Here is a 23606-nt window from a genome sequence, read left to right on the forward strand (position 1 = left end):
CCAAAATAGCTCCAGCTGGGAACCAAGTGTTCAGCACATGAACCTATGGGAGTATGTTATACTCAAACCATAACACTTTGTAATTTTATTAAATAACATATTAGTCATAATAATTCCTTATTTAACCCCTTATTTCTCTTTGTAAAATGATGTGATCTGCAAATAAAAATCACTTTATGTCTTCCTTTCTAATCAGAATGTCTTCTATTTTATTGATATCATCGTAATGTCTACTGCCTCCAGTATACTGTTGAACAGAAGTCAACAGGAGAGAAGATATCCTCACCTCTTTCCTGGTCTTTGAGAGAGAGAATTCATTATAATAGGTTTTGTTTTTAAACCCTAAAAGGAATGGACTATAATTTTGCTTTGAAGACTAATTTCCTTTTCATTTGATTTTTCCCCCTTTTGTGCTTATACACAGATATGTGCTGATTAGAAGTCGCCCTTGTGCAGTGTGAAGGAAAAGCTGCGCTTTACAAAAATGGGGTTTGGGAGCGACCTGAAGAATTCACATGAAGCTGTGTTAAAATTGCAAGACTGGGAATTACGCTTACTGGAAACAGTGAAGAAATTTATGTCTTTGAGAATAAAAAGTGATAAAGAATATGCATCTACTTTACAGAACCTCTGTAATCAAGTTGATAAGGAAAGTACTGTCCAAATGAATTATGTCAGCAATGTATCCAAGGTAAGGAGAATGATTTCATCCTTTGTTTTATAGATAGCATCATAATTGTCTTAAATTAGATTGTGAGATTCAGTGAGCATATTTGTTAGATTGTAGTGTTCTGAGTATTTTTTTAGCTATATGCATATCATAACATTCTTTCACTTCATAGTGTATTTAAATTTGCTTTTGCTTTCTTTTTTGACCCTTGTATTCTTTCAGTATTTTAAAAATTTATTATTGTCAAAGTGATGTACAGAGGGCGTTCAGTTTCGTACATATGGCGGTGTGTACATTTCTTATCCAACTTGTTACCTCCTCCCTCGTCTTTCATTTTATTTTATTTTATTTTTTTAGTTTTTTTGCTAGGGCACTGTCCCTCAGCTTCTTTTGCTCAAGGCTAGCATGAGCCACAGTGCCACTTCTGGCTTTTTCTGTTTAGGTGGTGCTGAGGAATCGAACCCAGGGCTTCATGCATGCTAGGCAAGCACTCTACCACTAAGCCACATTCCAAGTATTTCTAATTTATAAAATATCTCACTTTCCCCACAAATATTTTCATTGTTGACATTGATTTTTGTTCAATTTTTCTTCATGAACCTATTTTCTGTAATCTATTTTACGTGAATGCTTTTAAATTTATGCATGTAGTTTGTCTTGGTAGATGTTTCATGTGCATTTGATAAGAATGAGAATTTTGTACTGTGATTAGTACTTTATACATGGACAGAAGATTGAGATGGTTGATAGTGCCATTCAAGTGACTTGTCTTTTTTTTTTTTGTTTTGTTCTGATGCTGTGGCTTTAAGCTCAGGACCTTGCTGTCTTAGTTGTTTTTCTTGCTTTTACCTAGTGCTCTGTCACGTGAGCCACCCTTCCAGTTTGGGCTTTTTGCTGGCTAATTAGAGAAGAAACTCGCAGATGTGTATGTTTGGGCTGGCTTTGGACCTACCTCTGTCATCAGATATGAGCCTCCACAGTAGCTTGTATTACAGGTGTGAGCCACCAGTGCCCAGTGTTCAAGTGTTTTATATCTGTGTTGGTTAAGAATTTCCAGAGAAACAGAAACAATAGGATCTATATTTATAGTAGTTTATAACTGGTTTTATTATGGAGGTCAAGAAGGTCCCAAAGCTAGAGAAGTAAGGAAGCTGGAGATAAAGCACATTGTAAGCATAATTGGTTTTGCTTATGTTTTGAATATCTGTAACCACGTACATAAATGTGTAGAATCATTATATCTTTTTGACAAAATAATTTGTTTATTACTGGGGAAAATGTTTATAATTTTTCTTTTCCTTGCAAATTGGCTGCTTTATCATTATGAAATTACCTTCTTTGTCTTTGGCAATATTCTTTGGCTATAACATTTACTTTGACATTAATATAATCACTTTGGCTTTTTATGGTTAATATAAGTATGGTAGATCTTTTTTTTTTATCATATTTGGTTATATTAAAAGTTGGTTCTTGTCAGGTGCTGGTGGCTCATGCCTATAATCCTAGCTACTCAGGAGGCTGAGATTTGAGAATTGTGGTTCAAAGCTAGTCCAGGCAGGAAAGTCTGTGAGACTCTTATCTCCAGTAAACTACTCAGGAACAGCTGGAAGTGGTCCTGTGGCTCAAGTGGTAGAGTGCTAGCTAGCCTTGAGTAAAAGCTCATGGACAGTACCCAGGCCCTGAGTTCAAGCCCTGCTACCAACAAAAAACATAGAAATTAAAAAATTGGTTCTTATTAATGCCTTATAGCATATAGTCTTCCTTTCTTTCCCTCTCTCTCCCTTTCTTTCCCTTCCTTCCTCCCTTCCTTCCTCGCTTCCTCCCTCCCTCCCTCCCTCCTTCCCTTCCTTCCTTTTTTCCTGTCTTTCTTTTTGCCAGTTCTGAGACTTGAACTCAGATCCTGGGCACTATTCCTGAGCTTCTTTTTGCTCAAGGCTAGCACTTTGCTGCTTATTGGCAGCCTTTGCTCCTTTGTTATGAGCCATACTCATTCATAATGGTATTGAAACATTCTTAATTTCAAATTCTGCTGCTTTACATTAACTCACAAGCTAGAGTTCTTCTAAAACCTACTTTCACAGGTAAACTTCAGACCTTTGCAAGGTATTGTATCATGCTTCTTATAGTAGTATTTCATAACCATTGTACAGTATTTCTTATCCATTAAATATGTGTGAAATTGTACAAACGTTTTTAGGGTCTTGTATTTTTTTTAAATGCATCCCTTAATTGATTTTTTTACTATTATGTCCTTAATCCTATTTGTCTATAAGCTCTGTGTCCTTCATTGTATTACTGCACAAATCAATGATAGTATAAAATTTAATTTTATTGTCAAGGTAATGTACAGAAAGTCTACAGTTGCATACATAAAGTAATGAGTACATTTCTTGTCAAACTTGTTACCCCCTCCCTCATTTTTCTCCCACTTTCCAAAATCAGTAGTTATTAGGAACAAAATATTTTGTTACAACAGAATTTGTACATTGCAGTTATTAGGGGAGCTTTAAAGTGCTCGTGCCAGCACATTGTTAGTTGCTTACTAAATCACAATTGCTGGTTATAGAGCTCAAGAATTGGAATTTTTAAAAGACTCCTAGTTACTTCTTACTATAATCAGAGTTGTGACCGATTGCAATAAGGAAACTAGGAATCTACAGAAAGTGCAGTAAAGGGAACTCTTACGAGTGTGGAGCATCAGAAGTTTCCTTTGCATTTGCAACTGAGTCTTAGAAAACTTTCTTCTTAGGGAAATTTAATGACTTTTTCCCTGGACTTCTGTATCCCTTAAGGATTTAGAGACACCAACATTTTTCTTATGCAATAAATTTAGAATAAAAAATGTTTGCTTCAGAGAACCGTTTATTTTGAGTTGTTGTGTACTGCAGAAACTATGCATTCTTTATAGAACTTTAATGTTGCATTTGAAATAAATTCAAGCAAGACAAAGAAAACAAGTAGTTGGAGTACATAGACTGTAGCAAAAAGCTTTTTATGACAACTATTATTTAGGTATTTTTCAAGCTTGAGTCATCTTGTTGACTATTTTCTGTGTTTTACTGTAATTATAGCTGTACTAGTAGTTTGCTATTTTACTCTGTGTCCCAGAATAAATACTTTTTAGTATAATGAACTCAGAACACTCAAATTACTACCTGTTTATGGAATACTGATTTATCTTACCACACATCTGTTAGTGCAGAGGTAGAAGGTAAGTCAGAATATAGTGTGGTTTTCTGAAAAATGTACATTTTCCTTGATATGTACATTCTGTTTTTTATAAAATTGAGAAGTTACTTTCTTTATGTCATGTGTTCATTCTCATATAATTTATATCATTGACCTCCATTGTTCTCCTGATCAAAGAATAGAGATTTTAAAGATTTACAGTAATTATTTTATAATGCTAGGGTACTATTTAGCATATGTAACTAATATCTCTTGGAGGATAAGAAAATTTTCCAAAAAGGAGTCATCCTTTTTTTAAAAAATTGTACTCAAAGCTAGCACTCTACCACTTGAACCACAGCTCCACTTCTGATTTAAAAAATTTTTTTTTTAGTTAATTGGAGGTAAGAGTTTCATGAAATTTCCTGCCTGGGCTGGCTTTGAACTGTGATCCTCAGATCTCAGCTTCCTAAATAGCTAGGATTACAGGCGTAAGCCACTGTCGCTTGTCTATGTTTTCTAATTCTGGGTTAAAGGAGCAAGATTTAACAGAACCCTTCTAACCGCATTTATTTATTTACTTTTATTTTATGGTGCTAGAGAATAAGACCAGGATCCCATATGTGCCAGATAAGTGCTCTATAACTGAGCTATATCTCTAGTCCTGTGTAATGTGACTATTCAGCTCATACTTTTATTTTTCTTCATTCTCCCTTCCCTTTTCCCATCCCTTATTCTCTTTTCCTGCCCTTCCCTTTTCTATTTCTTCTTAATATTCTTTCAGTGAACACTTAGTATCTATGGTTTGGGATATTACCTTCATGTTGCTTCCCTTTTAGTTAAGAAATCACTTAAAATTAATAAAATTTTACATGCAGTAAATAAATGAAGAGCAGGGATCTGACCAACATAAAACTTAGAAGATTACAAAAGGAAAGGATAGATCTTGCCACTTGAAGGAAAGGAAGTGCTTCCTGGGGAAAAAAATTCCATGAAGAGATTAGACCTTGATTTGTTCAGGAAACGGAAAGAACAATGTTCCTAGGATTTATTTAAGCATGTGGAAAATGACAAAACATCAAGTTGGAAATATACAAGACAGATTATCAGAGGCGTAATGGCTTTTGGAAAGGATTTGGACTTGTTTTCTATCTTAAAGGAAATACAATGTAGAATTTTAAGCAAGACAATGATGCAAATTTCTTTGGCTATATTTAGAGGAATGATTTGAATGAAGCCTGAGAGAACAGCATTTGGGAAGTGTTGTAATTCTGTAAACAAGATATGATAATAACCTCTGAAAGGACTGGCAGTAGAGATGGAGAAAAGTGGGTAGATTCGTGGATTTCGAGATAGAATCTGAAGAATTGTTAATTTGGGCAAGTGGCCTGAGCTCCATAGGAGGGTGTGTGTGTGTGTGTGTGTGTGTGTGTGTGTGTGTGTGTGTGTGTGTTCTGGTCCTAGGGCTTGAACTCAACTTTGGGCACTTTCTGTGAGCTTTTGCTCAAAGCTAGCCTGGTACCACTTAAGCTGTTTGGTGGTTAGTTGGAGATCAGAGTCTCATGGACTGGAACAGCAATCCTCATATCTCAGCCCCCTGAGTAGCTAGATGTATCACCAAGACTGACTTTCACCTGGTAAGAGCAGGCACTTTTTTTTTTTTTTTTGCTGGTTCTGGGGCTTGAACTCAGGGCCTAGGCGATGTCCCTGAGCCTCTTGGTGCTCAAGGCTAGAACTCAGGTGCTTTAGCCACAGCACCACTTCCAGTTTTTGAGTGGTTTTCTGCCCCTGCTGGCTTTGAGCAGTGGGTTCTCAGGTCTCAGCCTCCGGAGTAGCTAGGATTACTGGTGTGAGCCCCCAGCACCCGGCTGGAGCAGGCACTTTTGAATGAAGAGAGGGGATTGTTTATTAGTAACCTTGAGGCTTGAGTGGAAGTGGATAGAAAAAGATTTTTGTGAAAACTGGAGAATAAGCGAAACACTCTGATGAGATGTGTCTAGAAGCTCCTAATCACAACGCAGGAGTTTCTGAGGGTTCAGGAGTCTAGACAGTGGATTAGAAAGTATTGAGGGCAATACAGTAGGTCAACAGTACAGTGACTCGAGTGAACTGTGCAATTAGGCCACTGAAATGTGTCCTGGGAGAGGAGGACAATCTGACCTAATTGTTTTGTTTTATGTTGGCTTCCAAGAAGGCTTTTCCCCTAGGCTGCAAGGATTCCTACAAGGAATCATAAATTCTATTGCTGAAGACCCCTTAGAAAATATTTGCTCTTCAAAAGTAGGGCAAGAACACACACTAGTTTTACTGTTTTGTTTTGTTCTTGGTAGTCTTAACATTTCACACACACAAAACATTTTGTCAATTTTATGTTTTCTGTGGTGAAATTATTAGATGAAAAAGGCAAAGACATGCAAGTTATTATGGGTGTTTAATGTATGTACTTAATCTACCTTTGTATAGTTATTTATTGTTTGAATCTTTGTTAAAATGAGATTGTAAGCACCTGTAGTTCATGCCTTAATCCTAGCTACCCAGGAACATGAGGTCTGATGGACTGTGGTTCAAATCCAGCCTGCGAAAAAAATTCTGGGAGACTTTATATCTAAAATAATCAGCAAAGAGCAAGGCTAAAGTGGTAGAGCACCAATGTAGAGCAGGCAAGTGAGGGGCCCTGAGTTCTAGTCCTCCGAAGGAAAAAGTAAAATAGGATTCTTAAAGGGAGAGAGATATATCAGTGTTTGTTTATGTTCTTGTTTTGAGACAGCATCTGTCTACATAGACTGGCCCCAAATGGTGAAAGCCTCTTGTTTTAGCCGGCTAAATGCTTCTACTAGCCTGTAGCTTCAATTTTTGAGTCTTGTGAAATTTTTATTTTGGATTCCCTTGCAATATAAAAAGGTTGAGAACAATTGCATTCATACATAGGTTCAAAATAACAGTAGAAAACGAGTCTTCTAAATATTTGAACTTTGACCTTTTTTTTTTTGGTATCTTAATTTGTATCTTCATTGTCTATATTAGGCTTCCAATAGCATAGAATTTTGAGACCTATAGTTAAAATGATTTCTTTGTTACTATTTTTCGGAAAGTCTAATAATCAATTATTTGTTTTTCTAGAAGCGCTCGCATGACCACTTTTCCCAAATTAACCACGATACATTTCTGCTCTTGAGGCAATGTATTGTGTCTTTTAGGTGGATTGTGTTATTCAAGACACATGGTATTTACTAAGGAGAGTTAGGCTATAGATAGAATATCAGCGTTTAAGAGACAGGCACAAAAAAAAGAGCAGAAACCCACAATTGAGAACAAACTTCTAGGAAAACATACTGAGGAAATTAGAAGATGAGAGACAAAGCCATGCAAGAAAAAAAGAAAGTGACGTTAGAAAATAGTGAGTCACCAGCAGCTTACTCCCAGAGAGAGGCAAAATAAAACGAAGCTGGAGACATTTGTTTTACCATTTGGAATTGATGACCTTTATGGTATTTATAATATGGTAAGTAGAACATTTTAGTGTGCTAGGAAACAAAGGAGAAGCACAAATGTGGATTCTCAGAGTCTTGTGATCATTTTTCTTATATTCTGCCTAGTCTCTGAGATTTGAATTTTTGAGTTGTAGATGTTTAATAAATGGTGTGACTGTGAATGCTGGGTAGATGGAATTCCCTGATACTGTTCTTTTTATATATATACTTACAAATTTCCATAATAATCACAGTTTTAAGTAAATATCCAGAGAAGACAAACTGAATGCAGAGAAACATTTTAAATGTGCTTAAATAGGTTAATTTGCCTGTTTTGAAGTTGAAGGTGTTAAATATAAGACACCCATAACTCACACTGTATGCATTCTTCACCTGCTGTTGTCTAGTAATGTAATAATTTATGTAAAACCCAATGTTTATTGAATGTGTTTGAACACATAAATCTCTGGGAGCTTTTGAACCAAATGCTAATTTTCTCTATATACTTTTTCTTTTAAAAAGTCTTGGCTCCTCATGATTCAGCAGACGGAACAGCTTAGCAGGATAATGAAGGCACACGCGGAGGACCTGAACTCGGGGCCCCTGCACAGGCTCACCGTGCTGATCAAGGACAAGCAGCAGGTGAAGAAGAGTTACTTAGGGGTTCACCAGCAGATAGAGGCCGAGATGACCAAGGTTCGTCTTTCCATGTTGATTTTTAAAATTTTTGCTTTATTAATGTCACTGGATATTATATTAAGATTGATTTAAAAAAGTTTACTTCGTTCCTCATGAGAAATCGGGTTGGTATCTCTAGTTATGGCGCATCTTATTTTTCTATATATAATACTGTATTGATTATAAGATATACTGGTTCTTTATTTCTTCAAAAAGGAAAAAAATGATACTAAATTAAACAATGACAATGCTTTTTATCACTTAGAATGTTTATTATTTTGAGACGAGCACTTTACCAGTAGGCCATATTCCCAGCCCCATGTTTGTTATTTTGAATATAATAACTTTTCACTCTAAAACTTAAATGTGTATCATGTTCAGGTAACATTTTATATAAAATGACCAGGAAAATAGAAAATACAGGCAAGATAACTTGTTTAATTGTGTTCCTTTTCTTTGTATCCAGTGTTTATTTTTTCTAGATATTTTCTTGAAACTGTTTTTGATATGAATACAAAAAGAGAAAATAGTAACAGAAATTTTTACCAGTCCTTTATCTACAGAGATCCTTTTTTGACCCCTGTATTCATACTCACCTTTTCTTCTACATTGGATCATTAAAAAATTCCTAGATATCATTTTACTGCATTTCTAAAATAAGGATTCATTTGAAAGACATAGCTACATTTTGAATAATCAGTCTCAAATGACAGTAATTCTTTAATGTTATTAAAATTTTATATTCAAATGATTGTTACTTAAATGATATCAAATGCCAGTTTATTTGATTCAGAATCCAGACATGGTAAATTAATTGCATTCAAATGATAATGTTCTCTATTTTATTTTATTTTTTGCTGGCCTTGGGGCTTGAACTCAGGGCCTGGACTCTGTCCCTGAGCCTCTGTGTGCTCAAGGCTAGTGGCTGTACCACTTGAGCCATAGCATCACTTCTGGCTTTTTCTGAGTAGTCTTTTGGAGATAAGAGTCTCCTGGACTTTCCTGCCTAGACCTGCTTCAAACTGCAATCCTCAGATCTCAGCCTCCTGAGTAGCTAGGATTATAGGCATGATCCACCAAATTTCCTTTATTTTAGATTTTGCTGTTTGCATTTTATGTGTGACTTCTCATATTTGCATATGCCTCATTTTTTTTTCTGTAAACTAGAAATTAGATCTAGAGGCTTGATGAGATTCCTCCATAAATAGAAATACAGACTTTTTATTGTTTCATATCAAAAGGTAAATGCTTGCTTATTTGTGCTTTTAAACTTCACTAATGGGAAAACAAACAAACAGAAGGATTTGTGGAAAAATAAACCAAAAACTTTCTCTGGTAGAGTTCATTGTTTTCAGCCTGGTGAGTCTGTTAAACAAGTTTCCCCGTAGTCTTTGTCCTAAAAGTTTTAGAAGCTGTTGGTTGATGTTAATTACTTAGATCCATCATCTTCTTGTGATTTGTACAATGCCAGTATTTAAATTCTATCATTTCCTAGTGCAAGTTAATTGAAGTTTGTCTGTATCAGCTGTTTGATTACTTTATTTATTTTATTTTATTTTTTTGGCTAGTCCTGGGCCTTGGATTCAGGGCCTGAGCACTGTCCCTGGCTTCTCTTTGCTCAAGTCTAGCACTCTGCCACTTGAGCCACCGCGCCACTTCTGGCCATTTTCTGTATATGTGGTGCTGGGGAATTGAACCCAGGGCTTCATGTATACGAGGCAAGCACTCTTGCCACTAGGCCATATTCCCAGCCCCTGATTACTTTAAAATATAGTTCATATAGGGAAAGCCAGTTATGAGCTTACCTTTGCTCATTAATCTGCCTGTTTACAGACAAATAAATTGGCTCTTTAGCAACTTCAGAAGTTATTCAGAGTGCTTTTTCTTGGAGGTGAACGATTTAAACTCACTTAAGTTTATCTTATACTTGTTGATTGTTTTGTTTATCAATACAAAAATATTCAACTTCTTTGTTGTCAAGAATATTGATGACGGGGATGGGAATATGGCCTAGTGGCAAGAGTGCTTGCCTCCTACACATGAGGCTCTCGCACCACATATATGGAAAACGGCCAGAAGGGGCGCTGTGGTTCAGGTGGCAGAGTGCTAGCTTTGAGCGGGAAGAAGCCAGGGATGGTGCTCAGGCCCTGAGTGCAAGGCCCAGGACTGGCCCCCCCAAAAAACAACAACAACAACAACAACAAGAATATTGATGAGGGGCTGGGAATATGGCCTAGTGGCTAGAGTGCTTGCCTCGCATACATGAGTCCTTTCAAAAGTATGTTCAAAGATCTGCATTCAGCCAGACTCATTGATTTACCCTTAAATTATATTTCAATTGCTTCTTGACCAAATTTGTGTAATCTTCTGTGACTAGTGTCATGACTGCCGCCGGCCAAGCGATAGTTCCTGTGAGTAGAAGGTACCTCTGGTCAGGGATGTTAAATGTTTTAGGGAAAAAAAAAGTTAAAACTTGGATAAGCCAGAGTTCATTTAAATAATTATTTTTAATGAAATTTAACTTTCAATTAAAGAAAGTACATCTTTATACATCTAATTAAATTATTGGTCTTTAAATTTTAGAAGATGTCAATTATTTTGGGGTTGGTCTAGGAATATGCAATAATTTTTTTTAATAATTGTAAAATAAATATTTTAATAATGGTATATTTCTCTATATTTTAAATTAACTTATGAAATTTTAAAATTTTAGATGATTGCCATGCTACTTTTGATTTGTTTTTCTTTTTTTAAAATTTTGTCTGTGCAAGTCCTGGGGTTTGAGCTCAGCACCTAGTCACTGTCTCTGAGCATTTCTGCTCAAAGCTAGCACTCTACCACTTGAGCCACAGCTCCACTTCTAGCATTTTGGTTGTTAGTTGACACAAAAGTCTCACAGACTTTCCTGCCAGGGCTGGTTTTGAACTGCCATCCTCAGAACTCAGCCTCCTGCATGGCTAATATTACAGGCATGAGCCACTGGTATCTTGCTGGTTTGTGTTTTTAATTACAAATTACATTTGTCTTTTTAATTACAAATTACAAAGCCAGGCTTCAGTGGCTCACGCCTGTAATCCTAGCTACTCAGGAGGCTGAGTCTGAGGATTGCACTTTGAAGCCAGCTTAGGCAGGAAAGTTCGTGAGACTTTTTATCTCCAATACACTAACTACTCAGAAAAAGCCAGAAGTGGTGGTGTTGCTCAAGTGGTAGAGCACTTGTCTTGAGCACAGAGAGGCTAGGGATGGCACCTAGGCCCTGAGTTCAAGACCAAGGCCTGACAAAAAACAAACAAACAAAAAATGCAAAAAAACCCAAAAGGAATTTATATGTTTACATATGCTATGGAATTAGTTTGAAATGCTCAGTGATTTTAAAATTTTTAAACTTATTGTCTATAATCATGTATTAAAGAGACTCTGATCTTAACTTCTAAAATATATATCAATTCCTGACCAATCGGGTACAAACATTAAGAAAAATCTTTTTTGCGTATTTTTTCTTTGACAGGTTACAAAGACAGAATTGGAGAAATTAAAATCTAGCTATAGGCAACTAATAAAAGAAATGAATTCTGCCAAAGAGAAATATAAAGAAGCTTTAGCCAAAGGTATGGCAAAATTCTGAAAAGTATTTACTGTATTGATTTTTATTCTTACAACTTAAAAGCTATTCTTTTAATGTAGACTTATCTCTTTCAAGCTTCATATACTTCATTATTATTACTTTGTTTTTTTTTAAAGAATGCTTTAGAAACCAGAAAACATTTAGTGAGCATTTGTTATATTTGATCAATTGAGATTCCAGTCATTTGCATTGGTGGCCTACTTGACACTTCTAACTTGAGAACTCTGTCACACACTCTTTGAAAATTTATTTGTTTAGCCACCAAGTAGAGTTTAGAAATAGTTTTGTACACTAAGCCCATTAAACACAGAAGACTACTTTCGCTGTCAAAATAGTTGATTTTGTGAAATTCAGTACTTCACACATAGGAAGCAATTTCAGGTTTAGTAAATTACATGATAACCATCCACATATAACTTCATATAGAGCTAATGATGACGCAATCCAAACGTATTCTATCATAGTTTATGCTACTTCCCATTGTTACTTTTAAGGATGGCTACAAGAGAAAGAAATATGTGGAGTGGAGGCACGTTTCACATGGTATAGCACCTGCCTGCCGAAACCATAACACACACGTGTGCATACAGATATCCTTGCATATGTACATATGTACTACACACACATTTGTGTATTTATATTTGTATATGTATATAAACATAGAGCCTTTCAAATTTTGATATTTATTTTTAATGTAGTTTGTATAGGTATGGAACTGGAACTCAGAGTGATTGTCCATTAGGTGGTTAAGTCTCTCATGAGCTTTCCTGCCTTGCCTCTGGTCACAACCCTACAATCTCAGCTGCCTGAGGGGCAAACAGCAAGCACCTGGCTTCTTTTCATGTCTTTAAAGTTGTTGCTCTAATGCCTGTCAAGGAGAAATCTATTGTAATACTTATGTTTTTCTGCCTATTTTATCTTATTGTGACAACATTTAATGAATTTATTTTTATAATTTGTTTTGAGCAATTTGAGCATGGTTTATCCTGCTTTAGTTTAATTTCTTTCTTTCTTTCTTTCTTTTTTAAAAAATAATTTACTTGTGCTTTTGGGAGTCTATAGTTTTCATCAATTTTGGAACGCTTTTTCTCTTTTGCCAGTCCTGGGCCTTGAACTCAGGGCCTGAGCACTGTCCCTGGCTTCTTTTTGCTCAAGGCTAGCACTCTACCACTTGAGCCACAGTGCCACTTCTGGCCGTTTTATATGTATGTGGTGCCGAGGAATCGAACCCAGGGCTTCATGTATACAAGGCAAGCACTCTTGCCACCAGGCCATATTCCCAGCCCTTGGAAAGCTTTTGACCACTGTTTCTTTACACATATTTTCTTCTCTAAGTTTTCTGTCCTGCAGAGACTCCAGTTGTACGTATGTTAATCCATGTCTACTTGTCTCACAGTCTATTGAGGTTCTATCTCAATTTTCCCCTTGGTTTTCTAGTTTTCATTTTTGTTAGCTTCAGTGGCTAGGCCTACAACATTACCAGTCTTTTATTCTGCAATGTCTAGTCTGCCTTTACTCTTATCCAGTGTTTGCTTTTTCTTTTCAAAATGTGTAAGTTTTATCTTTATGAGTGTGATTAGGATGTTTCCTTAAATTTTCCATTGATCTTCTTTACTTTTTAAACATATGTAACTGTTACATGTGTTTTAAATCTTTGCCAGCTAATTTTAACATACAGTTGTTCTTGAATTTTGAATTGACTTTTTTCTACTTCTCTGCATGCCTGATAGCTTGCTGTAGAATGCCAGACACTGTGATTTTTTTTTTTCCTGTGTATTCACATTCACTTTTTTTTTGGCTCTTGGGTGTGCTGGGGACTGAACCCATAGTAATTGAGCATGGTAGGTGAGCACTCTACTATTGAGCTACATTTGTCAGCTCTAACATTTTTAATGCTGTGTAATTCCTAGTCAAAGAAGAAATAAATTTTATTGATTCACAAAAAAGAATAATAAATGTTTGCTTTTGAAAGATTTCGGACTTCAAAATCATATTATTAATACTTTTCCAGTTAGTTTTTTCACTAAAATTTCTTAGTGGTTTTAAAAATTTATTCTATATGATATTTATACAAATATTTTCTATGTACGTATTTTGTTTGGTATATTGATCTGAGAATTCAATTAAGGTCATCTCTGCTTTTTCTTCTGTATAAGGTTAGTAGTTCAAATCTTCTCGTAAATCGTATCTGCACCATACTAAGAAAATTCTTGTTACAGTGCATTTAAAAAAAGAGATTCTATACATTTACATGCATTAAGTACACCTTAGTCACACTTTTTGTCATTGTGACAAATTCCATGTAAAAAGCAACTTAGGGAGGAAGGATTTATTTGGGCTCAGTGTTTCAGTGCATTGTCCTATTCTGTTTATTTTGGGCTCATGTTGAGGCATCATGGTGTCAGGAACTTGTTCCCTAGGCTACTCACCTTGTGATAGACATGAAACAGAGGGAATGGAACCAAGGATAAAATACAGTTCAGGGGGCTGGGAATGTGGCTTAGCGGTAGAGCGCTTGCCTAGCATGCATGAAGCCCTGGGTTTAATTCCTCAGTACCACATAAACAGAAAAACTGAAGTGGGGCTGTGGCTCAAATGCTAGAGCACCAGCCTGGAACCCAAAGAAGCTCAGGGACAGAGCCCAGGCTCTGATTTCAAGCCCCAGGACTGGCAAAAAGCAAAAATAAAAAAGCAAGTTCAAAATACAGTTCAGCAGGACAGGGTCCTGACAGCCCCACCTCTTTAGAGTTTCCAGAATTTCTCCATGTAGCTCTATCAGCTGGGGAGCAAGCCATCCAAACAGGAACCCGTGGGGGGATACGTTTTATATACAAACCATAGCGCCAATATCCATAAATATCAGTTCGTCTTTGTGTTGTATTTGCCTTTTGATCTCATGTGAAATGTGTAGAAAGTTTTAAAATATAAAACTTGAAGGGAGATATTTTTAAATCTATTTTTAAAATTGGGTATCATTTGAAAATGTTAAACATTTCAAGGTTTATTAATTTGTTTCTTTGGTGATTCTGGAGCAAGAGTGCAGGACCATGCACTTTTTAGGTAGGCACTGTACTTTAAGAAACATCTCCAGCCTCTTTTGCTTTAGGGTGTTTTTTAGATTGAGTTTTGCTTCTTCATAAAAAATAGGTTGTTTGATTGAGATGGAGAGTCTTGGTAACTTTTTGTCTGGGCCGTCTTCTGTGGTCCTGATTTCGACCTCCCAAGTAACTGGGACATAGGCATGAGCTACCTGGCCTGGTTCAAGGTCTACTTTTTATTCTTATTTCTTAAGAAAACACCATAAAAATCATCTCTGTTCACTGTTACAATTCTTTCTTTCCTTTTTGGGCGATCATGGGGCTTGAATTCAAGCCCTGGTCCTTGTTGCTGTGCTATTTTTTTTTTTTTCTTTTGCTCAAGGCCAGTGCTTTACCACTCTGAGCCACAACTCCACTTACAGGTTTTTAGTGGATAATTGGAGGTAAGAATCTCATGGCCTTTCCTATCCTGGCTTGCTTTGAGCCTCAGATCTCAGCCCCCGGACTAGCTAGGAAAACAGGCATGAACCACCAGTGCCCAGCAATTGTTTTCTATACATTGAAGATAGATCATATGAAACGAATGTGACTTTTATTACATAAACAGTAGTAATAGTGACTTGTAACAATGAACATTCCTCTAGAAATATTTTTTTCCTTCCACCTTTTTCCTCCATTTCTCCTTTTTTATTTAAAAAATAAAAAACATCCCAAAACAAAAAAACCTTCATGCCCCAGGGCCTCAAAACTCATAGCTCTTTACCACTGAGGTACACTTCTAGCCTTCAAAATTTCTGATAGACACACACATTTTAAGTACATGGTGTGGCGACTAAAGAAATAAAGTTAGTTGAAATCATGTCTGTTTAACTTACATTAACTTACATTTAACTTAACATTAACTTACATAACATACATTATTTGTATCCATATTCCTACATGCATGCACTTGTATATATTTCAGGTGGCACATTTTTTTCCAAAGTAAAAAAAGGAGTAAATGAAATGCCCTACTAATCTTATAAAATTTAAGCAATTCTATGTTGAGCCATAACAAGGGAAATTAAATTTGGCTTTACATTGATGCTTTATAGTTTACTTGAAGCTATACAGGAACATTGTAACAGGTGTTTCAAAAAATTGCTTACTAGTCAGTCACTCTGATGTAGGCTACCTAATTCATTCTGTGTGTCTAGAATTATAGTAGGCTTTAATATTTACCAAGCCTCAAAATACACATGATAGCACTTGTGAGACCTGCTCTTACATAAGTAAAAGTCTGCGTGCATATGGTTTGTCACACATCATCTTGAGAGTACAAAATTGTATTATAACTGCTTGTATCAGTCAGTTTAGAGATGGTTGAAAAGGACTTCTTACACTCTTTTATAACAGAGTGAGGAAACAAATTCTCTTCCTAATTATTCTTTTTCTGTGAGAAACAGCAAAGAGTTCAAAGGGATTGGTAAACTCATGATAAGTTGTAATCTCTTACCCTAGGCAGAATATGAGGTACCTGCTGCTGGAATTGTGGGGCACAGCTTCAAGCTTATTTAGAAGTAAATTTCTCTGTAATTGAGAAGTAGATTTTTCTTAAACTACTTCTTAATGCATTATGAATAGTTCTATGATATTTTATAGCTAATTAAAATTAATTTGATCCTTTGAGTTGTCTCTTTAGAGCACTTTAATTAAGAAAACCAGTTTAAAATATGAGCCCATTCTTGAGACAGATGGTTAGTTAAATTTATGTTTAAATAAATCCAGCTTTAAGGAAAATGAATAAAACTTAAAAAAAAAAGCTGTTTGTTAATTTCTTTAATATGAATTCACCAGGAATGACTGCTGTTCTTAAACACCAGTGTCATGTGCAGGGCAGTTAGTGACGATCTGGTGCAAAATATTCTGTAATTCAAGTGTCTCTCTCTGTTCAAAATGTGGGAAAAATACATTTGGAAAAATACATTTGGATATAGAAGTTGTGAAAGAGTGAAGTAGGTTTCAGACCATGGTTATTGTTACGATTTTGTCATCCCAACTCATGTGCTCAAGGCTGGTGACCAGTTGATAGGCTTTTGGGAATGACTAGGTCATGAGGGCTCTAACCTCATCAGTGGTTTAATCCACTGCTAGCCTCATCATTTGATGGGTTATTTGTTGGTGATAGGAGGAGATACCTCATTAAAGAGCTGGGCCTTTGGAGGATGTGATTTTGAGGACTATATCTTGTCCCCTTTTACTTTCTTTTTCTCTGCTTGCTTGCATCAATGTCTCCAGTATCTGCTCTACCAGACACTCCATGCTATGTTTTGCTTCACTCCAGACCCAGAAACAATGTAGCCAGCCAACCCTGGACTGAAATTTTTGATACCATGAACAAATTAAAGCTTGCCTCTTGTAAGTTAATTTTCTCAAGTATTTTGTCACAACAAAGAGCTAATAAAGTTCTCAGTCATCAATTTTGTTGAAGTGACCTGAAAGTGAGAGCTATTCCCTTTGGATGTGCTCATTAATACATGATATACGAACAGCTTTTTCCCCCATAGCATGAATGCTTTTCACTAAACAGAGATTAATATGATAGAAACTTTACAAGGTCATTAAGAGTAATGGCACTCTTAGTTCTTACTCTAATTTGCATTAGGTTAAAGCTATGAAGAGATTGGAGTGACAGTTAAAATACTCTCATTAGGGGCCGATCTATTTTGTGGAATGAAATATATGACATGATTCTTGAATATTTTTTATATACACTCCTGAAACTAATGTAAAAGCCTGATAATGTGATTTGTTCCTACCTTGCTTAATTTTGTTGACTAAGCACATCAAATTTCAACAAAACTAAGAGAAAGAAATTAGGAGAGGGTAGTAAGCTGTTTAGAAATGTTAGTTTTGGACTTGCTTACTAGAACGATGATATCATAATGTCATTATTAAAGATGACATTATGCATACCATGACTTAAACAGCAGATGATAAAATTATAATCTTTTAATGTCTTTCAATTTTTAAAAAAGTACCTAAACCTAATTTTATTTTTACACATAAGAATGTTTCAGTTCATGAATTTAAGAACAATAGCAGGATCCTCCTGGATTCTGCCTCCTAGCTATCTGGGATTACAGGTATGACCCATCATATTCTGGAGTAATGGTAGCACTGTTGCTTGTGGTAGGGCAATGGTAGGTAGTATCTATTGGAGCAAACTACTTACACTCAGATCTTAAGGATTTCCCATTAGATCTCATCTCTCAAAGGTGCCAATACCTCACCACAGGGCCAAGTCTCGGGATCAAGCCTTTGACGTGTGGAACTTTAGGGGATATTCAGGACCAAGTTAAGTACTTGTATCAGGGAGAAATACATTTCTTTATTATTTAAATATACAGCAAGATCATCTAGAGTGGAGGGAAGCCCAGCCATTTTCTATGTGTGGGTTCCAACTTTTTGTCTGAGGAAACTATTTCACTTGTAACCATGTCCCAGCATGGAGTTTGCTTAGGGCTGGCCTACCAGAGCACCACAGTGTAGATGACATACAACAAACTAAATCCTAGAGGCTAGTAATTTACAATAAAGTGATCAGCAATATTGGTTCTTTTCCAGCCTCTCTCTGTCTACCTAGATTTTCATCCAAATGTCTTAGCTGGACATGGGCCATATTGGATTAAGGCCATAACGTATGATTATTCTAAAGTGATAATTTGCTAATTCTATTATTATTTGTAATTTGTTTTAATTAAACTAACATTAAAATTTGTTATTATTGTTATTTTTAACATAGACAAATGCTCTGGTTCCGTTGTCCTTTTGATATGTTCCCATCATTCATTGAGTGCTTGTTTTCTTACTCAAGTTTACACTTTTCCTACTTCGCTTCTTTCTGAAACCTGAGTTCCTTTTGTTAGAAAATGGTATTTAGAAAACAATATCTGGGGCCTTCCATGTGCTCCATTACAACTGGAATGTCTTTTTCTAAGTCTTCTCTCACATACTTACTGCTACATCCACTGATTATCTCTATTTAAACTGAAGCTTTCTTACGGACATTTACAACTCCAATCCCAACACTGTAAAGTCCATCTAATCTTTTCTATGTAATATCTACAGCTTCTTTTTCTTACAGAAACGTATTAGCTGTTATTTACTGTATATTTTCTTACTGACTCAATGGTAGGACATATAGCATTTGCTATGAACTGAAATTTGTCAGTTTTCTTCCATGAGTTAGGAAGTTCAGATAATTTAATGTTTATATCTAGGAGATATAATGTTTATATCTAGGAGATATAAACTGCATAAAATAAGTAATACATTCATTGTATCCACATACAGCACTTGAATTTCACTTCCATATGAAACAAATATACTTGAACATTTAGCCTGACTAATTTAGATGTTGAGATGAACTCTTACTCCTTTTCTTCTTAATAATATAATAAGATAGTAATCATATATGTATGTTTTAGGAGTGTTTAGAAAGAAAGGAAAAAATAAAATGATAAAATGCCTAGCCATTCAAAGCAGTTCTGGTTGTAGAAAAAGCAGAAAAGAATCACTTTCTTTTCAGAAAGTAATTACTTCTTATTTATTGTCAGGAAGCTTTCTACCATGATATTCATTCAGTACATGGTAAGCGCTTCAGAAGTTTATAATGAAAAGTACTTGACTTTCTAGACTAGCTTAATGAGTAGTGTAGCCTGTCTTTTGTAAATGTCAAACTTACATAATTGAGTTTTGCTAGCTTCATAATATTGTTTATGGCACGATGTGTTGTATGCACAGTGTTATTACAAAACATTAAACAGATTTGTCAACAAATGGTGGCAAAAAATTATAATTCACTATGAATTTCATTTTGTGGAGGAGGAAAAATGGAATGTTTTCCTCCATGTTAATTGATACACAGAACACTCCAAGCTCTGCTTCAGTGCCTTTTGTCATCTAAGAAAAAGCACACAGTAACAGACATATAATTCTTTGTCAATAAGAATTTGTTCCCTCTATCTGCTTCACCTTCAATTTCATATGTAAATACTTAAAAGAAAGTAGTGATCTGAGATATTCTGAATCCAATAGCAGTATGGCCAAAATTGAGTCAGACTATTTTATTGCAGTAAGTTTTTAAGTGAAAAGAATTATAATTTTGCTCTAATACTGTTTTTGCAATAGTATTGGCATTTTGAGAATTAATTACTTACATAGTCTCTATATAAAACAAATCAAGGAATAAAGTATGATAAAATTCCTTTCTAAATCATGTCAGCTGAGCATGTTTTTTAACTCCTTGTTCAAACTTAGGAGGGAGGTAGATGACAGATATAGATATGTATGCATATACCATAATCATTCCTCACAATCAAATATACACGCTAGTATGAATCTTTCCTTTTTAGGATCTACTAAAACATAACCTGAAGTTTAGTTTTAAATGTTAACATGGTTTTGAATAATAATGATTATTATTAATTTAATGTAATACATTTTTCATTAGATAATTCCAAAGGCATTTTCCTCCTAAATCATGGTAAATGACTGCCAATATGCTGTTGATTTTGACTGTAACAGTCTTCTTCAGGTTGTTGCTCACCTACCTAATACAGAAAAGAAATCTAAGAATTTCTTGAGTTTTCTTCTGTTATTTTATATCATACAATCTTAGGGAGTTGGGTGTTGTGTATTAGGGAGTCATTCTATACCAGATAGGAAAACAGATGGAGCAGCTGCAGTTTAGAAATCTGTGCAAAGAGGAAGACAGATGGATTGGTTTAGATTTCTCCATTAAAATGTTTATGTGTGACCATGATTCCTGAAGTTAGAATAATACATTTAGAGAGCTTACTAAAAATAATAGAGTTGATATAAGAAACTAGTAGTTTTGAAAATGTAACCTGAAACATAAACATATCAAATTAATTAGTTATGCCTTTTGAACTGTCAATAAAAATCAGCCAAGTAGAGCGTGATACTCTTACTTGGTTTTCATTTGCTTTTTTTTCTTTCCTCCTTCTTATTGTGAGTATGTAGTCTAGAAGACATCTTTATAACTTGGAATTAATTGTACAAGATCTTTGGAACTGGGGCTGGGGATATGGCCTAGTGGCAAGAGTGCTTGCCTTGTATACATGAGGCCCTGGGCTTGATTCCCCTGCACCACATATACAGAAAACGGCCAGAAGTGGCGCTGTGGCTCAAGTGGCAGAGTGCTAGCCTTGAGCAAGAAGAAGCCAGGGACAGTGCTCAGGCCCTGAGTCCAAGGCCCAGGACTGGCCAAAAAAAAAAAAAAAAAAACCTTTGGAACTATCTCTTGTCTGAATTAATATGTTTAATTTCAAGAAACAGAAACAAACTGATTTGAAAATGGTGAATCAAAACAAAGGTCAAGGCTGGGTCATAGCTCAAGTCGTAGAGCAGTTACCTAGCAAATGAGCAAACTTGAAGTTGTTGGGTCACTCCACAGTACTAAGGAAACAAAAAAAAGGAAATGAAAAACAAGTAAAACCATGAGAAATGTTGGAATGGGCCTCAGGAGGGATCGTAATAGGATAAGGCTGTTGTGACAGCTTCCGTAGCAAGAAGTTGTGAACGTCACCAATATTCAGGAATGAATATTACATTGCTCCTATCAAAAGATGGGTTCCTGAATGGTCAGGTATGCATCTTTTTTTTTTTTTTTTTTTGGCTAGTCCTGGGCCTTGGACTCAATCCTAAGCACTGTCCCTGGCTTCTTCCCGCTCAAGGCTAGCACTCTGCCACTTGAGCCACAGCGCCACTTCTGGCCGTTTTCTGTATATGTGGTGCTGGGGAATCGAACCTAGGGCCTCATGTATCCGAGGCAGGCACTCTTGCCACTAGGCTATATCCCCAGCCCCAGGTATGCATCTTGCATTGTGATTATCAGCTTCATAGAGGACGCTCATGTTGTGTGTGGGTGGGGAGAGGCAGGTTTGGCCATTTTTCTTCAGGGCTGGCCATAGATGCGGCAATTGCATTACTCTGGGGTGCTTAATATGTATTTCTCTAAGAAGGATGCTAAGTAGCAATATTCACGGATAAAAATATATATTAAGCTGGAAATTATACTAAATGAACATGTAAATGATGCTAATTGAACATGTGGGGAGGATATGTTCTTCAGAATGTTAAAATTTTATTATTAATGTTACTAAAATGATTTATTAATTGCAAACTTAATAACATTATCCCAAGTGCATACAGAATGAGTTAAGAATTGCTGGAGATTTGTATTAATTGTGTTATAATGTTTATTAAATTCTAATGCATAGTCTTGTAAATTCCAAATTCAACAGAATGGAGTTTTATTTTAAATTTATTGTCAAAGTATGTACAGAGGGGTTACAATTACATAGTAAGGTAGTGAGTATATTTCTTATCAAACTTGTTACCCCCACCAAATGTCATAGAACGTAAGTGAGAAGAGTATGTCATACCAAAGTTCTATATTTTAATGTCTCTATGATTACTACATGAAATGAACCATTCTTTGGGTTACAGGAAAAAAGTCTTTAGAAATCCCACCTTTTTTGTGTATGTGTGTCATCCTGAGGCTTGAACTCATGAACTCAGGGCCTGGGCATGGTCCCTGAGCGATTAAACTCGAGACTAGTACTCTCCCACCTGAGCAACACCTCTCCTGTGGCTTTTTGGTTAGTTGCAGGTAAGAGTCTCGCCAACTTGGCAGGGCTGGTTTTGAACTGCGTTCTTCAGATCTCAGGCTCCTGAGTAGCTAGGATGATGTGTATGCCCCACTCACTGGCTCCAGCCACATGCCGGATTCTTAAAGGATCTGTCCACTCCATGAAGCCTCTGCTCATGACCCAGTCTTTATTGAAAACTCAAATGCAGACACATATTTTAACATTATCCACAGGCTTCCTTGGTTAGACAGTTTTGTGTGAACTGTTGTTCTGAGCTAGTATAAGTTACTGAGGATGTTAGACATTTATGCTGTCACCCAAAACGTACGGTGAAGCATTTCTGCTTTCTAGTAACTTCTGTGCTAAGTGCAGGCAAACAGTACTGTGCATAATCTGAACATATATTATGTTTTCAATGAATTTGTTATTTGTAAACTGTGGGAAATAATAAAAAATAGTGAGAGTTTAGACTGTACATAGTGAAGGTACAACTTCAGTTCTCTTCGATGACTATCTTCAATCCCCCCCCTTCCCCAGGGAAAGAAACAGAAAAGGCCAAGGAACGCTATGACAAGGCCACAATGAAACTTCACATGTTGCATAATCAGTATGTGTTGGCATTGAAAGGGGCCCAGCTGCATCAGAACCAGTATTATGATACCACGCTTCCACTGCTTCTGGACTCCTTGCAAAAGATGCAAGAAGAAATGATAAAAGCGCTGTAAGATAACTTCCTATTTCTGAGACAATCTCTTCGAAGGACTGTTTCCTCCTTTCCTTAAGTTTCTGCTTTCTGAGCTTTTTTATTGCCAGAGCGCAGGCACCTCAAACCTGTTTCACCTCCTTTCCCCCCCCTCATTTTCACTTCTGGTGCTCCTTCAGTTTGTGCTCATCTCCTCAACTTTCCCGTTAACCTGAGCAACAGCCTTTTGTGATGTGTCTGTTTTGTTCCAGTTAGCTCCATATTTAAATGAAATGTAATTAATTAGTTTGTAAGTATTAAGAAATGGAAGCCTACCCCCACTCCCTTCGGTGACACAAGCTAGAATACATATGTATAGAGAGAAAAGAAGATACTTTTCAGAAAAAGGCCACCGTTAGTTGACCTTTACTCCACAGAATCCTCAAAAGAAGAATGGCCTTTGGATAAAACTGAACTGACCAAGCTCGGCCAGGCCTCAGTGGAGGCCCAGAGCTCCCACGCTCTGCCCGCAGAAGTGTAAATATACAGCTATTTCCTATTTTACTGTTCTTCAGATTTGGTGCTTAGAAATAAGTCTGCACATTACGGAGAGATTA

General features: G+C 36.1%; 1 protein-coding gene across 6 annotated transcripts in view; it reads left to right on the top strand.

The window, feature by feature from the left end:
- Positions 1–23606, top strand: part of Fer (FER tyrosine kinase) — a 287115-nt gene that overhangs the window by 29746 nt on the left and 233763 nt on the right. For 5 of the 6 annotated variants that reach the window (XR_007208682.1, XR_007208683.1, XM_048331545.1 and 2 more), the window contains 4 exons: positions 425–691; positions 7831–8004; positions 11495–11594; positions 22845–23028. Coding sequence is in view for 4 of the 6 variants with exons in the window: in XM_048331545.1 (XP_048187502.1) it covers positions 485–691; positions 7831–8004; positions 11495–11594; positions 22845–23028 (665 nt within the window). In the remaining 2 variants the exon portion in view is untranslated. The remainder of the gene's footprint in view (positions 1–424; positions 692–7830; positions 8005–11494; positions 11595–22844; positions 23029–23606) is intronic. The other variant, XM_048331546.1, reaches the window with a different exon arrangement.

This window comes from Perognathus longimembris, chromosome 22 (genome assembly GCF_023159225.1).
Source record: "Perognathus longimembris pacificus isolate PPM17 chromosome 22, ASM2315922v1, whole genome shotgun sequence".
NCBI classification, from domain to species: domain Eukaryota; kingdom Metazoa; phylum Chordata; class Mammalia; order Rodentia; family Heteromyidae; genus Perognathus; species Perognathus longimembris.